General features: G+C 45.7%; 1 protein-coding gene across 8 annotated transcripts in view; it reads left to right on the top strand.

The window, feature by feature from the left end:
• Positions 1-255: 255 nt before the first annotated feature.
• ARHGEF11 (Rho guanine nucleotide exchange factor 11) overlaps positions 256-14,880 on the top strand; it is a 114,850-nt gene continuing 100,225 nt past the window's right edge. For 7 of the 8 annotated variants that reach the window (XM_007171833.2, XM_007171835.2, XM_007171834.2 and 4 more), the window contains exon 1: positions 256-1,802. In XM_007171833.2, the coding sequence (XP_007171895.2) occupies positions 1,771-1,802 (32 nt within the window). In that variant the 5' untranslated portion in view covers positions 256-1,770. The remainder of the gene's footprint in view (positions 1,803-14,880) is intronic. The other variant, XM_028163872.2, reaches the window with a different exon arrangement.

Genomic DNA, 14,880 nt, shown 5'->3' with positions numbered 1-14,880 from the left:
GACTGTGGGGCCGCGGAGGGGACCGGCCGAGAACCGGCGGCGAGGGGTCGCGTCGGGGCAGAGCGCACAGGGAGACCTAGAGAGGGGCCGGCGGGGCGGGAACCGCAGCCTCAGCTCTCAGGGAAGGGAAAGGCGGTCGGTTTCCCGCCCCCGCCCCTAACCGCGGCGTGAGGGGAAAGGCCGGCGGGCAGCGCTGGGAGGAGGAGCCTGCGGCCCCGCCCCCGCCGGAGCGAGGGAAGGAGAAAGGCTCGTGGGGAAGGAGGAGGGAGGACAGCGCGGGGAGGGGGCGGCCGGCCGGGCCTGCGCCCGAGCGAGCGGCGAGCCGGGGGGGAAGGGGCCCGGAAGGAGGCGAGCGCGGCCGCGACGCCGGGAGCCGGACGCCCGCCCGTGCCGGCCTGCCGCCGCCGCCTTCCCTGCCTGCGCCCGAGCCCGGAGTCCCGCGGCCGTCGAGACCGGAGCGCGGCGGTCGGGCGTGGGGCGTGGGGCGAGCGGGCGAGCGCGGCCGGGAGCCGGAGGCCGCCGGCGGTCCTGCGCGAGGCGCGGTGGGCTTCTCTGCCTGCGAGATTAGGCGAGGGGCGGAAAGGGAGGAAAAAGAGAGGCCGAGTGAGAGAAGCCAGGCGATCGGATTGTCCAGGAGGCTGGTGTGGAGGAATATCCCACCTCGAACTCAAATCCACAATAATAATCCAAACTATTAATAATAAGGGAGCAGTTTTTCTGGCCAGGCGAGAGGGAGAGCAGGGAGAACGGGAAGAAGCGAAATCTCCGTTTCATGGAGGCTGAGGCAAGAGAAAATTTCGGAGCCTGGATGTGGAGGAGCAAAACAGAACTAACTCAGGAAATTGTCTTTCAGAAAAAGGCCGAACCTAGGCTGGGAATCAGGCTGGGGTAGGTGGAGAAACCTGCAAGTTTAAAGGAAAAAGAAAAGGAGAGAATATTTTCAGAGATTTTTCTCTGGTTTGTGGTATTGCTACCATTTTAAAGGTAAAAAGCATTGCATTTCAGGTGTTCTTTGATTTTTTTTTTTTTGTTTTTGTGCGATTGGCTCATTTAAGAATTTCAAAACCTTTCATATAAAAGCTTTTTTTTTTTAAGGAAATTCATAATTTTGGTTCCCAGGGTTGCACTGGACTTGGAAGGAGTGCTGTTGTGTACATACTAGTGTATGGTTTTATTTATTTTTTTACTGTGCAAATCAGCTGGAAGATTTTTTCCAGGTGTCAATTTGGATTTTTTTTTTCTTTTTGGTCCCTCAGTATATTTGTTGTCGTTTTAAGCATTGGAGACCAGAGCATTATTTTTTCCCCCTTTGGAGCTTGAGGCTCTCTTGCCAACAGAAGGACAGCTAGGAAAACTAGATTAAAAGGATGGTTTTTCTCTATATTTTGCAGTTAAGATTGATATTTTGAAGGCACATTCTGTGATTTTTTTTTTTTTTTTAAGCCCATAGCGCTAACCTTGAAGAGATTTGTGGTTGGGTTTTTGGTTCTAAGAAGGTCATAGTTTTTTCTCTTTTTCTTTCTGATTTTTTCTGTTTTGTTTTTTTTAAGAGGGGGGGAGGGGAAAAGGGGGCTAAGGAAGGAGACCATGTTAACTGGTAGAAGTAGAATGGAGCTTCAGTTACCAGGGTCCTGAGAGCTGGAAGAAAAAGGATTCTGTCTTCAAGTTGGGAGGCCATCCTCTCACCTTTCTTAAAAATTGCAAGCGATTCAGTCCTGATCAAGACATCAAAACTACAGGATTCTGGAACCGTGGAGACACTGAGAAACCATGAGTGTAAGGTTACCCCAGAGTATAGACAGGTAGGTTTGCTAATAATGTGGTTTTTCAACACTTACTTAAGGAATGACTGGGAGGGAAAGTGTTGCATTTTGATAAAAGGTTGCAAAAGAAGGGTCTGTGTGGGCTGTGGGAATTGGTGGGGTCTCTGGGCACTCTCTGGGCATGTGTGTTTATGTTCCCTCTGTGTGTGTCCATGTTCAAAACATATCTCCTGATTCAGTGTTTTTTAAATATAAACAGTAGACAGTGACGCCAGAAGTGGGGAAAGAGGGGGAAATGCTTTCCAGCCGCCTTTGACTTTTGCCAGGCCAGAGGCTGAATTTGAGTCCCTAACTTGCCAGCCTAGGGGTGGGAGGCGGGCACAGGCCTGGTCACGTGAGACCCCAAGGGTGATTGGGTCCGGCTTTAGGTGTCGGAGCTGCTGGGGGAAGGGCCCTGGTAGGGGCGTGGGCCTCCACCGGCTGGTTGTTGTGGAATGGTGGGGCTTGGTGATGGGGTGGATCCCATTTCTAGAATGCGGAGGATGTTGTTGGCCTGAATGATGGGACAGAAACACCCTTTGCACCCATACAGGTCTGGATATTTACCGGTGGCTGATAATGGCCCCCAAAATGCATAGGTCAACACTAGAATTGCTTCCTCTCCAAGCTTGGGGTTTAATTGAAATCTGCCAACCAGCTGATGCTCTAGGTTAAATCTTCCAAGCCGTTTTGAATAAGCTTGACTCTGCAAAATGGGCCTTCCCTCTGCCTAGAGCCCGAAGGAGTTGTTTTAGGCTCTTAGGCCTGATGGGCAGAGACACTGGCCCTTAGAGTCGGAGCACAGGATGCCCTCCCCCCCCACCTCCCCCAAGAGTCTGCCCAGTCGCCCCGTCACCGGTAACACTGCAGTTTACAACTTTGTAAGGTGTCTGCCTTTTCCTTTCCTCTCCTCCTCAACCTTTTCTCCTTGAGAGTCTTTAGGGTAGTTTTGTGGGTGCTGGATGGATGGTTGGTTGGAGGACTGAACAAGCAAATGAAAGGACTGGGCCTGGAAAAAAAAAAATTATTGGAGAGATAGGGAAGAATATTTTCAAGGGAACAATTGTTTTCTCCCTGTCCAGTTAACCTTTGATTATCCATGCTGATAATAATTTCTTTTGGGCTGTGGAATGTGGCCTAAAATGATACAATCTCTCTCTCTCTCCCAAACACTAATCTCTGTATTGCCTCAGAGTCCCATTTAGATTAGTTCAGCAGTCCCCAGACGGGGACCTGACTTGGCAGTGGAGAGAAGGCAGACAGCCACAAAGGACAGATAGTATATGTGGCTGCTTGAACCTCCATCCCTTCCCCTTTTTGTTGGCTTCTCTTCAGTTTGACTCTTGTAAAGGGAGAACTGAGGCGTGTGTCGAGGCAAGAAGTTGAAATGGTTACATGGCTGCCCTTCTCTTTTCATCCTCTTGGAATTTGGGAATTAGCGCACTTGCCTTTTTGAGATTTGGGGGTGAACTATTTCTCTGAATTCAGAGATGTGAGCAGATGGAAACCCAGGTGTTGGGGGTACAAGAAAAAGGCAGTGAAGGTTCCTGGGCTAGTGTAAGATGCTCCTCTGGGAGTTTGCATACCCTCACAGTCTTCTCAGGATTTGTATAGCACGGTTTTTCTGAGTGCTTTCATAGGAATGTATCTCATTTGAGCCTCCCAATATTTCCATGAGGCAGACAAATCAGAGGTTATTATTCTCATTTTACAGAAGGGGTGATTGAGGCTCATGGGGGATACCTGGCTATCCCAGTGCCATCTTCCCTGACTAGTGGTAGAATCTAGACTCAGTCGCAGGTCTTCTGATTCTGAACCCGAGGCTCTTTCTCTTGCCCCACCCTGTCTAAGTAGGTTTGTATACCGGTCCTGTGGAAAAGGGGCGGGGGCCCCGTTTTATTCTTTCTGGCAGTAAGGTAAGATGCTTTTCAGAACCCCCTTGCACTTGGGATAATGGAGCTTCGCAGGGTGAGAGCATTCCTCACCTCTACCACTACCCCAGTTCTCTTCCCCATTAAAGGATCAGTTCTGGAACTTGGGTCCCCTTCACGGTGTCTCCAGTTGTATTGGATCGTACCCCTTTAGCAGTAGGTTCATTCTATTGGCTATTTTGACATCTCAGATTTAAGACCCTGTGGATTTTAAATAATTCACAGTTTTACACAATTTTACACCATACTGGAGAGACTGAGTGGAGGGATTTCAGGTTATAGAGTCAGGGATTCTCTTTTAGTTTATCAATTTGCTGTTTAGAGAGCGTAGTGTAAGGTGCTGTGCTCAGTGTTTCGAAAAATTTAAGTATGCAGTTCTTGCTTACAAAGAGCATGCAATCTACTTGAGGAACTAGGAAAGGTGTAAGACTCCTGAAGACCACATAAAAGCAACACTGGACTATAAGCTCTGTAAAGGTAGGAACTGTGTTTTGTTTGCTCAGTTATAGCCTGCACGCCTGGCTTAGTGCCTTGCGTGGGGTGAGTGCTCACTAAATATTTGACAAACGAATATTGGATTGAGTGAACATGTCAGCGTGTATAAATTCATCCGTTTCAGATTTTTCAACATTCATGTGTTAATTTCAAGTGTAGTCAAAGTAAGGTCAATTAGAGAAGGCTTCCTAGGTGATGCGTGTTTTCTAGGACATAAGCATGGAGGACCATGTCTATGGAGAGAGATTGTGGCTCGAAGAATAGAAGACTGTGGAATATTTATCCAGCAGAGTCTTTAATCCCCTCTTGGGAAGTGACTTCTGGGTCCAAAGAAACATGAAGTATTTGCAGCTAATCTTGATCTTACAGTGTTAATCAGTTGTTAGCGAAAGATGGGCTAAATGGTAGCTGTTCATGTCCCTTTCAGTTTTTGTCCATGGACAATTTATTGCCTGTTAATGTGTGTTCTTCTCAAAAGTTTCTAAAAATGTGTTTGATATTGCAAGCAGAGATAATAATACTGAATTATTTTTATAGGAATGCCAATGAGTTTTGCTAAGCCATCTATATCCATTTGCCTAGTTCTCCATGGCAAATGTTTTTGAGATGGCCAGATGGGTTAGGATCCATAAAACAGCATCCATAAAACAGCTTTTCTCTGTTCAGAGGTAGTTAGCTCATGTGAGGACCAAAGCAGATGGAGAAGTACTAGATTTAAGCTGAGAGTTCTTGGTTTGAGCCCTGGCATTCCCCTTAACTGTGTGATCTTGGGCAAATCACATGCCTCCTTTGGTTTCCTCATGTGTAAGGCAATAGCTCATTCATATGAAATGCTTTCCGGTTCACAAACATTTTCACACAGCTTGTCATTTGAGGATTGTAACACTTATTGTGTCTTTCTCACGGTGCTGTTGAAAGGAGCAAATCAAATTAGATAGGGACTTCCCTGGTGGTCCAGTGGTTAAGAATCTGCCTTCTAATGCAGGGGACGCAGGTTTGATCCCTCCTGGGGGAGCTAAGATCCCACATGCCGAGGGGCAACTAAGCCTGCGTGCCACAGCTACTGAGCCCACATGCTCTGGAGCCAGCATGCCACAACTAGAGAGAGAAGCCCTCACGCCACAACAAAAGATCCCGAGTGCCGCAACTAAGACCCGACGCAGCCAAATAAATAAATAAAATATTTTTTAAGAAAAACAACATTAAAAACAAATCAAATTAGATAATATATTTCAAATTGCTTTCTAAACCAAAACTCTATAACTTTTAGATGGTAAACTCATGGATTTGATTTAACATCATGCACTACTTTCTGAACTGGCCCAAAACAAATTAAGAGTGACTGAAAGATCTTTCCATTGTTTTGAAGAATTTAACCAGAGTGAACAGGCATTTTTGTTGCAGAAGTGCATGAGGTTAGAAAGAAGGCATACTTTTCTAGTTCTAGTGGTCAGGGTTGGGTGATGATACTAGAATATGAGAAGGGGAAGGTTATTGAATCTCCTTCCCAGGAATTTTGATGAATGGGAGAGGCTTGAGCTACCTTGGCTTCCTTAGATGGGGATAGAAAGGATTTGTTTTATGATCTCTGGCTGTTCCTTGTTTTAGAAGCATATGACTTGCCTAATTCAGAATAAACCCAGAGCCAGCAACTGTTCCTTATCAGGGATCTGAGATTGAATGTAACTTTTCCCCAGCCTGTAGCCCTTTTTTTTTTTTTTTTTTTTTTTGAAGAGGCGAAATCTTTCATGAAGTGTATGGAGGAGGTGGGAGAAAAAGGCAGAGGAAGGAGGAAAGAGCCTTCAGGCTGAGGGGACGTTTGTAGAGAAGAAAAGCTGGTAGCTTAGGCTGAGGAGACTGAGCTTGTCTGAGAAGGAGGTGGGGGAGGTTCTTCCCACCTCAGCCTCCCCCTTTCCACTTCAAGTTCTTACTGAGCCCTGGGAACAAGAAACCCCCAGACATTCAGCTGAGTTTCTGCCTAGTTTAGAGGTTGGCCTCCCAGAACAGTGACAGGGATCCAGAACTACAAAGAGTAAGTCCCCTGAAATGCTGAGTCTTCTCCAGAATGTACCCTTGTGCTCTCCAGGCGTGAGATGAGAGATGGCAGTGGATTTGCAGATGAAACATTTGGTGATTAATCACCATTATGAGCAGGAGCAGGCTGAGCTTACCTTCACATACTCAAAAACATTTCTGGGGCTTCCCTGGTGGCGCAGTGGTTGAGAATCTGCCTGCCAATGCAGGGGACACGGGTTCGAGCCCTGGTCTGGGAAGATCCCACATGCCGCGGAGCAACTAGGCCCGTGAGCCATGATTGCTGAGCCTGCGTGTCTGGAGCCTGTGCTCCGCAACGAGAGAGGCCGCGATAGTGAGAGGCCCGCGCACCGCGATGAAGAGTGGCCCCCGCTTGCCACAACTGGAGAAAGCCCTCGCACAGAAACGAAGACCCAACACAGTCATAAATAAAATAAAAAAAAATTAAAAAAAAAAAAAAACATTTCTGAAAGAGCACCCTTTGATGAGCAAATTTATTTAGCTTTTTTTTTTTTTTAAATCGTCAAAGTACTGTCAGAGTCCCTTTTGTTCTGTTTAGGAGGGTAGACAAAAAATGTGACAAGTTAAATGACAATGAGTTCATCAAAAATAAAAAAGATTCTGTGAAGGTCACATGGCTAATCCCCAAATTGGTATAAAGACAAAAGAGTTCTGGAAACTCGCAACCTTCGTGGACTAGAGTTTGGAAACTTTTGGATAGTGTCTTTTGGATAGCAGTGATACCGCTTTAAAGATCTGGGAATCTGATGTAGGTGAAAGGGCTTTGTTAACGCTGAAGTTCCATAAAACGTAAGAGGAACGGTTTTAATCTATACTGACTGAACTTGCTTCACATCTTCATAGTGGCACTGCCTTTAAAAATCCATTTTATTGGTTTATTATTTTTAAAACTTAATTTCAAGATTTATCATGTGGTTTGGAAACCCTTTTCCCCATGGACTGTGCATTCTTCTTTTCTCAATCACCGTATTGGGAAAAGACCCAAGCATAGACCTGCTAGTGGCATCCAAGGTCACTCCTTTGCCCCATGGAGGGAAGCAGGACTACAGAAGTTGCAGATTGTGGTCTCAAAAGAAAAAAGTAATCATTACTTTATGAAAAGTCATGTTAGATCCCCTGTGAAAAGAGGTTTGGAGTTCTGAGGGAAGACCCCCAGCATCCAAGTAAATAGATGAGTGAGTTAGGGTAGCCAACCTCTCAGATATGATTCCTTCTAACTGTTATGTTCTTTGAGCCTCTGAAAACATAATGCCTGTGCCCTTTCTTTCAGTGAGCCAGGACTTTTTTTCAGGAATCCTATCTGCCTTCCTGAAAACCAGTGAAAACGAAAGTTTGAAAAAACCAGGGAACAGAGCTGTCTGATGAAATGGGAGGGGAAAGTGGAAGAAGTACAGTGATGTGGAAGTGGAAGTGTGGGGAGAGGCAGGGAAATCTGTGGCCCCCCAATAAAATTGGAGTAGGATTTGGAAGACATTTTCAAGGCCTGGAAGAACACCCAGATTTGTGGTCCTAAAACAATTGGACAGATTTGAGGGGAAAATCACAGAAGTCTTAAGTCTTAGGGGATCCTCCTCTTCCCTTTCCTCTTGACTCCAAGTAGGGTGTCTCCTGAGCTGGTCCAGAAGGTTGAGGGACTCCCATTTTCAGTGATCTCTTGCGGTTCCATGAGTTGAATAGTTGTAAATTCTTTTGAATCACAATTTTTCCTTTGCTACAATTTTTTTTTTTTTAAGTGAATGAGAAGCACTACATTTTCTTTTTCTTTTCTTAATTTATTTATTTATCTATTCATGGCTGTGTTGGGTCTTCGTTTCTGTGTGAGGGCTCTCTCCAGTTGTGGCAAGCGGGAGCCGCTCTTCATCGCAGTGCACGGGCCTCTCACTATCGCGGCCTCTCTTGTTGCGGAGCACAGGCTCCAGACGCGCAGGCTCAGTAGTTGTGGCTCACGGGCCTAGTCGCTCCACGGCATGCGGGATCTTCCCAGACCAGGGCTCGAACCCGTGTCCCCTGCATTGGCAGGCAGATTCTCAACCTCTGCGCCACCAGGGAAGCCCCTTTGCTACAATTTTTTTTTTTTTTTTTTTTGTCTTCACTGTGTGGCTTGCGGGATCTTAGTTCCCTGACCACGACCAGGGATTGAATCCAGCCCAGTGAAAGCGCCGAGTCCTAACCACTGGACCACCAGGGAATTTCCTCCTTTGCTACAATTTAAGTCCATCTTCCTGTCTTTTACTTCTGATTTCAACATAGGCCCTAAAGTCACTAGTATCCCTCTGTCGTCTTTATTGACTTCTTCAGGATTCTCCTCATTCTAAAGAAGAGCAAACTAAGACGTGAATGTGTTAGAAGGGGGCTTTGAAAAGTTAGGGTGAAGTGATTTCAGAGTCCTGATTTCCAGCACTTTGTCCTCCAGTGTTTAAAGCTACCATAAAATGGTGCAATGGGATCTATAGTCACCAGTCGTGGACTGGCATCAGATCACAGAGGGAACGGGACCAATCTAACAACCTTCTGGAGGGTGACCTATGATCTGTGGCACTTGCAGTCAGTCGGTTGGACGGCAGATATTTATCAAAATAGCTCCATGCACAGCCTAGTTCTTAGTGTTCTGACAGATAATTTGCAAGAATGTGGAGCTTACATTCTTGTTGGGAAATGTAATTAATGAAACAACACAAAACAATAAAAAGATAGTACATCATTACTGAATCTTGATGTGTACCAAAAAGGTATATTTGGAGACGAGTAGAAAGTTGGTGCTAGTGAGAATAGCCAGGGGAGGGGTGGTTAGAAATTATTTAGGTTGAAGAAAGAGAGGAAGCTGTTTCAGACAAGGGTAACAATGTAAGCAAAGGTTCTGGGGCAGAACCAAGCATGGGGTGGTCTCAGGATGGTAAGAGTGTTGGTCTTTGTAGAGCAGAGAGAAATTAGGTTGTCAAGGTGAGTATGGTGGGAGTGTCGGGGGGATAAAGATATTCAGACTGGATGTGGTAGGAAAAAGGGAACCAGCAAGGTTTGTGTAATATATGGTGATAAAAGGAATGTTTAAGGAAAGAATTCTAATATTATTATGTAGGTGGGAAGAGAGCAAAAGATAATGTGAGGACAAAGAAGGGCAGGATTTGAAAGACATTTTGGAAGGAAAACCAACAGAGTATGTATGTTAAGGCTGAATCAGATTTGGTTCCCAAGTTTTGGAGACTGGCTATTGCTAGAGAGATTAAGACCATCATTAAAAGTCATTCTGCCTCCCGTTGGTACCCAGCAATTCACTGAACATAGCATATCGAATGATACTTATCTTGCTGAGGCCCTTAGGTTAGGCTGTTTGTACCAAATAGATTTAGAGGTCTTCAATGCAGTCTTCTAAAGAGAGAGAGAGGGCAGTGAGTTCTGAGAGCTCCCTTAGGAAATGGGGTCATGATTTGAGGAGATTAGCATATATTTGATATCCTGATTAATTAATCATACCCCACTCTCCCACTGCAGACCAAACTCCAGGGCTCAAGGGATATCTCTGCAGAAACCATCCTAGTAGCATGATTATAGAGAGTATAGGACTTGAAGTGAGAAGAGCTTTGTGTGAGTTCCCAGCCTATCCGCTAACTAGCTGTGTGATCAGGGCGATATGTGTAAAAGCATTTTGTGAATTCTATAGTGCCAAACATTTGGTGAGTGTTGTTGAGGCATTTGGTTTGGCAAGGACCCCAGATTGGCCTGAACTCTCCTCAGCTGCCGCGAGAAGACCTGTGCTTGGGTGCTGAGACCTGTGCTGATTCTAAACTGAGGACCGACAGGCATGGCTCTGGGAACATATTGAACAAACATAGGACGGTACTAGTTAAAAATAAGGTGCGGAAGATCTTGTCCTAAGTCCATCCTTTTTCGCTGGAAACCTTTGCACAGTGTCTTTCCTTTCCAGCTCGAACTCTCCAGCTTGGGATCCATGCCTTCTTGCTTCAGTTCAGCCCACATCTCACTAATTGTAGGTCTTATTACTGTCCCCTACCATCCCGCTTCAGGTAGCCTGAAGCCTGTTTCCCAGGCCTACATCACTCTTTCCACATCTTTATTTGAGTGTTCTCTTTCTCTCCCCAACTCCGGCTAGTCTTAGTTCCTTCAAGGTGACCTTTTCTGGTTAATATCATCAAACTCTATAGTACATTTATATTATTCAACATTCCTTTTGCACATACATATAGCAATTGGACTCTTATTATCTTTTATATGTTGGTATAAAATACTTTATATAAAAGTTCTAACAGAATCCCTAGCACATGGTCGACTATTATAAATAAATGTCGGTGCTCTTCCATTCTTTGCATGCTTTTTATATTGGTTATTGTGTCTTAACCTGTTTCTCAGGGTTCAAAAGCGATGTCTCTTCATTTCTCTAGCTTGTCTTCTAGTGCTCAGTAGAGTTCTCTACTCCTCCCTACGGTTACCTGACTTGAACTGTAGTTGTTCATTCTTGACATAACCAATTCCCTCCATGCCTACCCAAGGGATTTCAAGAAAGCAACTCTAAACATTGCTGCTAGGAAAGGAGACCAAGAATCCCCCTTGTTCTTACCGGGTGCTAGGTCTTGGGCACTTGGTATTTCTTCTAGGGACAGAGCAGCCTTGTTGGGTTGCTTGCCTTCAGCTTCTCCCAGCTCTCGGGGGATTTCCCCATTGGCGGCCTGGTTTCCGGGCTGCTGTTCCCTGCAGGGGTCTGACGGGGCACAGGGCCCGCCCTGCCATTGTCCTGCCTGCCCCAGGCTGGCCCCATTCATTTCCCAGAGCACAGCCCTCAGAAGCTTCCTTCCAAGAGACTGCTGCTGCAGAGAAAGGCCACTGTTGTTCTGGGGGGAGGTGGCTGGAGAGAGTGTAGTAAATAGCTTTGTGAATGGGACCTTGTATGAGACTAGAACCGCAGACCCTTTTCTCCTCCGAGCCCTAGGGATGGGGGCAGAAAACCACTTGGGCTTCAGTGTGTTCACAGGAATAGGGTCTGAGGTTTAGGAATACTCATGCTATCCCTCAGATAAGGAGATTGGTCCATTTAACAAGTCTTCACTGGCTGGTGCCCCTCAAGGCACTAGGATTCAACATGAATAAGTTGCTTACCCTGCCCTCTGGGAGCCTGTGGTTTTGTGTGGGGAGATGCAGGCGAGCGGGAGTTGTATGATACCACCCTGAACTTTTCTGTGATATCAGTTGAAGCAAATGGGAGGGACAATAAAGAAACTTTCCTGGAGGAAGTGACGTTTAATTGAGGCCAGAAAATGAGAGCCAGGCTTAAGCGAGGGAAAGTCCAGGCAGAGGGAACAGCATGTACTGAAGACAGAAGAAAAGGAAGAACATGGTGTGGCGGGAGCTGAAAGTAGCTGTGGTCTATAGCGAGACCTTGGAACAATTAATTAAATGAAACAGGAGCGTACAGGAGCTAGGGCCTGGGAACCATGTAATCCTCCCTATTAGGAGTTTTGGACTTTATCCTGAGGGCAGTGAAGCACCATTGCAAGACAAGTAGGGAGTGACATGGTAAGATAGGCTTTTAGAAAAACAAGATCACCCGACTGCAGTGTGGACGTTTAAATTGAAAGAACAAAAGAACAGAGAGGGAGGACAAATCAGGAGCCCATTGTGGTAATCTGGGCAGGAGGTGAGGGTGGCCTCTACTAGGGAAGCGACAGTGGAGATGGAGAAAAATGAAGGATTAGAAGACTAAGTAATTGGTTATGGGGGGTGGAGGGCGTGAAGGAGAGCGGGGGCAAGGATGACAGCCTTTTCCTTGGCTTGGGCTGCTGGGTGGTACTATTCAGTGAAAAGGGGAACTGAGGAGGAAGAGCGTGATTGAGGGAAGAAGTCCCTTTTGGACATGATGAGTTTGAAGTGCCTGTGGGAGATCCCAGGGAAGCTGTTCAGTAGGTTGGCAGCTGGTCATACAGGCCTGGAGGTCAGGAGGGCGTGCCGGGATGTGGGTCATCAACATCTGGACCGAATGGTGGAAGTGTGAGGCTGTCCAGGGACAGGGTGTAGAGTGAGAAGAGGGCCTTGGACAGAACCCTGAGGGGCACTGCATTCAAAGGTGAGGCAAAGGAAGAGGATCCCACACAAGAGACTGGTGGGAAGTGGCAGGAAAACAGGAGCCAGGACAGTGTGGAATCTCAGAAATGAAGGGAGGGAGTGGCCAGCAGTGTCAAGTGCTCCCAAGAGGCAAAGGATGGAAAGGATAGAGAAGTGTCTGGATTTAGTAACTAGGAAGATTTTCATGGCCTTGGGGGGATGTGGGGAGCAGCCAGTTTGCGGTGAGTTTAAGAGGGAAGAGGCAGTGAGGAGAGGGTGATAGTCTGGTCAATTCTTTTATGAAGTTTGGTCAGAAAGAAGAGGAGAAAAAAATGGAGCCCCTTAGTCCCCATCAGTAGGCCTTTGGGTTCATTTTTTTCAAGGTAGAACTAGGTTGTCTTAAGTCAGAGGTTAACACACATCAGAGTCTGCTGTGGGAGAGGCAGGAGGGGAGATGTGTGACAGGATTAAAGGAAGGATTAGACCCAAGAGAAGTCAGTTTTGAAAGTAGGGGAGGACACAGTTGACAGGGAGAGAAAGATGGAAGGTTTATAAGGCCGAGATAAGAGTGCCATAATGATGGTGCTCCTTTGTATTTCTGCGGTATGATATGTAGTTTGCAAAGCGTTTTTGGTCTGTTATCTTATTGAGGTAGTCCAGGCAAGTATTTGCATTCCCATATTATAGGTGGGGAAACAAGCTCAGGGAGGCTTTAATGATTTGCCTAAGTCTGTAAACTAGTAAACAATGAGATTGGGATTAAAAAAAAAAATCTGTGTTTACAGAGCCCTAGCCTAGTGCTCTTTCCATTTTCCTGTCCCCCTGGCCGGGCTCACTGGTAAAAATGTGTAAATCTTTGAGGGAGCCAGACATCAGGTTTGCTTGACACAGGTGAAAGGCGTCCTCCAGGAAAAGAGATTGGTAAATCGGGAATCAAGTCTCTTGAGTATTTAATCTCTTCCCGATAAGCTTTCCTTGTCCATGGCCTCCCCATAGGACCTGAGGTTTGCATTCACTATCCAAGAGGAAGGAAACTTCCCTCCCTCTCTGCCTCCTGGTTGGTTAATGACGGGGAAAGGGTGGCACTCTGGGGCCAGGTAAATTCAGTGACTTTGGGAAGCATAAAATCTCAGAAGTGACTGAGCATTCTTCCACTAAGCAGTGTGGCACCTTTAAACTACTCAGGGGCCTTATCTGTGTGTACCCTGCCTGGACTGTGTAGTGAATGGATGCTCAGTAAAGTTTTACTAAATGAATGGATACAGTATTTATTTATTTATTTGGCCGCAGTGCACAGCATGCAGGACCTTAGTTCCCTGACCGGGATGGAACCCACACACGCTGCAGTCGAAGTGCGGAGTCGTAACCACTGGACTGCCAGGGAGCTCCCTGGATACAATTTTTTAATTAACAGCTTTATGATATATAATTCACATACCATAAAATTCACCACTTTAGAGTGTACAATTCAGTGGGTTTTAGTATATTCACAGAGTTGTGCAACCATCCCTATTATCTAATTCCAGAAAATTTTCATCACCCCAAACGAAACCTCGTATCCGTTAGCAGCCACTCTCCACACCACCCAACTAGCCCCAGGCAACCATGAATCTACTTTCTGTCTCTATAGATTTGTCTATTCTGGACATTTCCTATACATGGAATCATATAATATGTGACCTTTTGTGCCTGGCTTCTTTCACTTATCATGATATTTTTCCAAGTTCATCCATGTTGTAGCACATATCAGTACTTTATTCCTTTTTATGGCCAAATAATATTCTATTGTATGGATATACTACCTTCTGTTTATCCATTCATCAGTTGATGGGCATTTGGGTTGTTTCCACTGCTCGACTGTGATGCATAATGCTGCTATGAACATTTGTGTACAAGTTTTTGTGTGGATGTATCTTTTCATTTCTCTTGGGTATGTACCTAGGGTGGGAGTTGCTGGATCATATGCGATCTCTGTGTTTAGCATTTTAAGGAACTACCAAACTGTTTTCCAAAGTGGCTGCACCATTTTACATTCCCACCAACAAACTGTGAGAATCCAGTTTTCGCACATCTTCACCAATACTTGTTTTTTTGTCTGTCTTTTTGATTATAGCCATCCTAGTGGGTATAAAGTGGTACCTCATCGTGATTTTGATTTGCATTTTCTTAATGATGTTGAGCATCTTTTCATGTGCTTATTGGCGATTCTCATGTCTTCTTTAGAGAAATGTCTATTCAAATCCTTTGTCCATTTTTTGTTTATTTGTCTTTTTAAAATATTTATTTATTTATTTATTCATTTACTCATTTGTTTATTTGGCTGCGTCAGGTCTTAGTTGTGGCACATGGGATCTTCGTTGCTGCATGCAGGATCTTTCACTGCAGCCCTCGGGCTTCTCTAGTTGCAGCATGAGGGCTCTAGAGCGCACCAGCTTAGTTGCCCCGCAGCATGTGGGATCTTAGTTCCCCAGCCAGGAATCGAACCCGCATCCCCTGCATTGGAAGGCTGATTCTTAACCACTGGACCACCAGGGAAGTCCCTGTTT

Source organism: Balaenoptera acutorostrata, chromosome 1 (assembly GCF_949987535.1).
Source record: "Balaenoptera acutorostrata chromosome 1, mBalAcu1.1, whole genome shotgun sequence".
NCBI classification, from domain to species: domain Eukaryota; kingdom Metazoa; phylum Chordata; class Mammalia; order Artiodactyla; family Balaenopteridae; genus Balaenoptera; species Balaenoptera acutorostrata.
The sequence above is the reverse complement of the archived record's forward strand: the minus strand, read 5'-3'. Positions and strand labels throughout refer to the sequence as shown.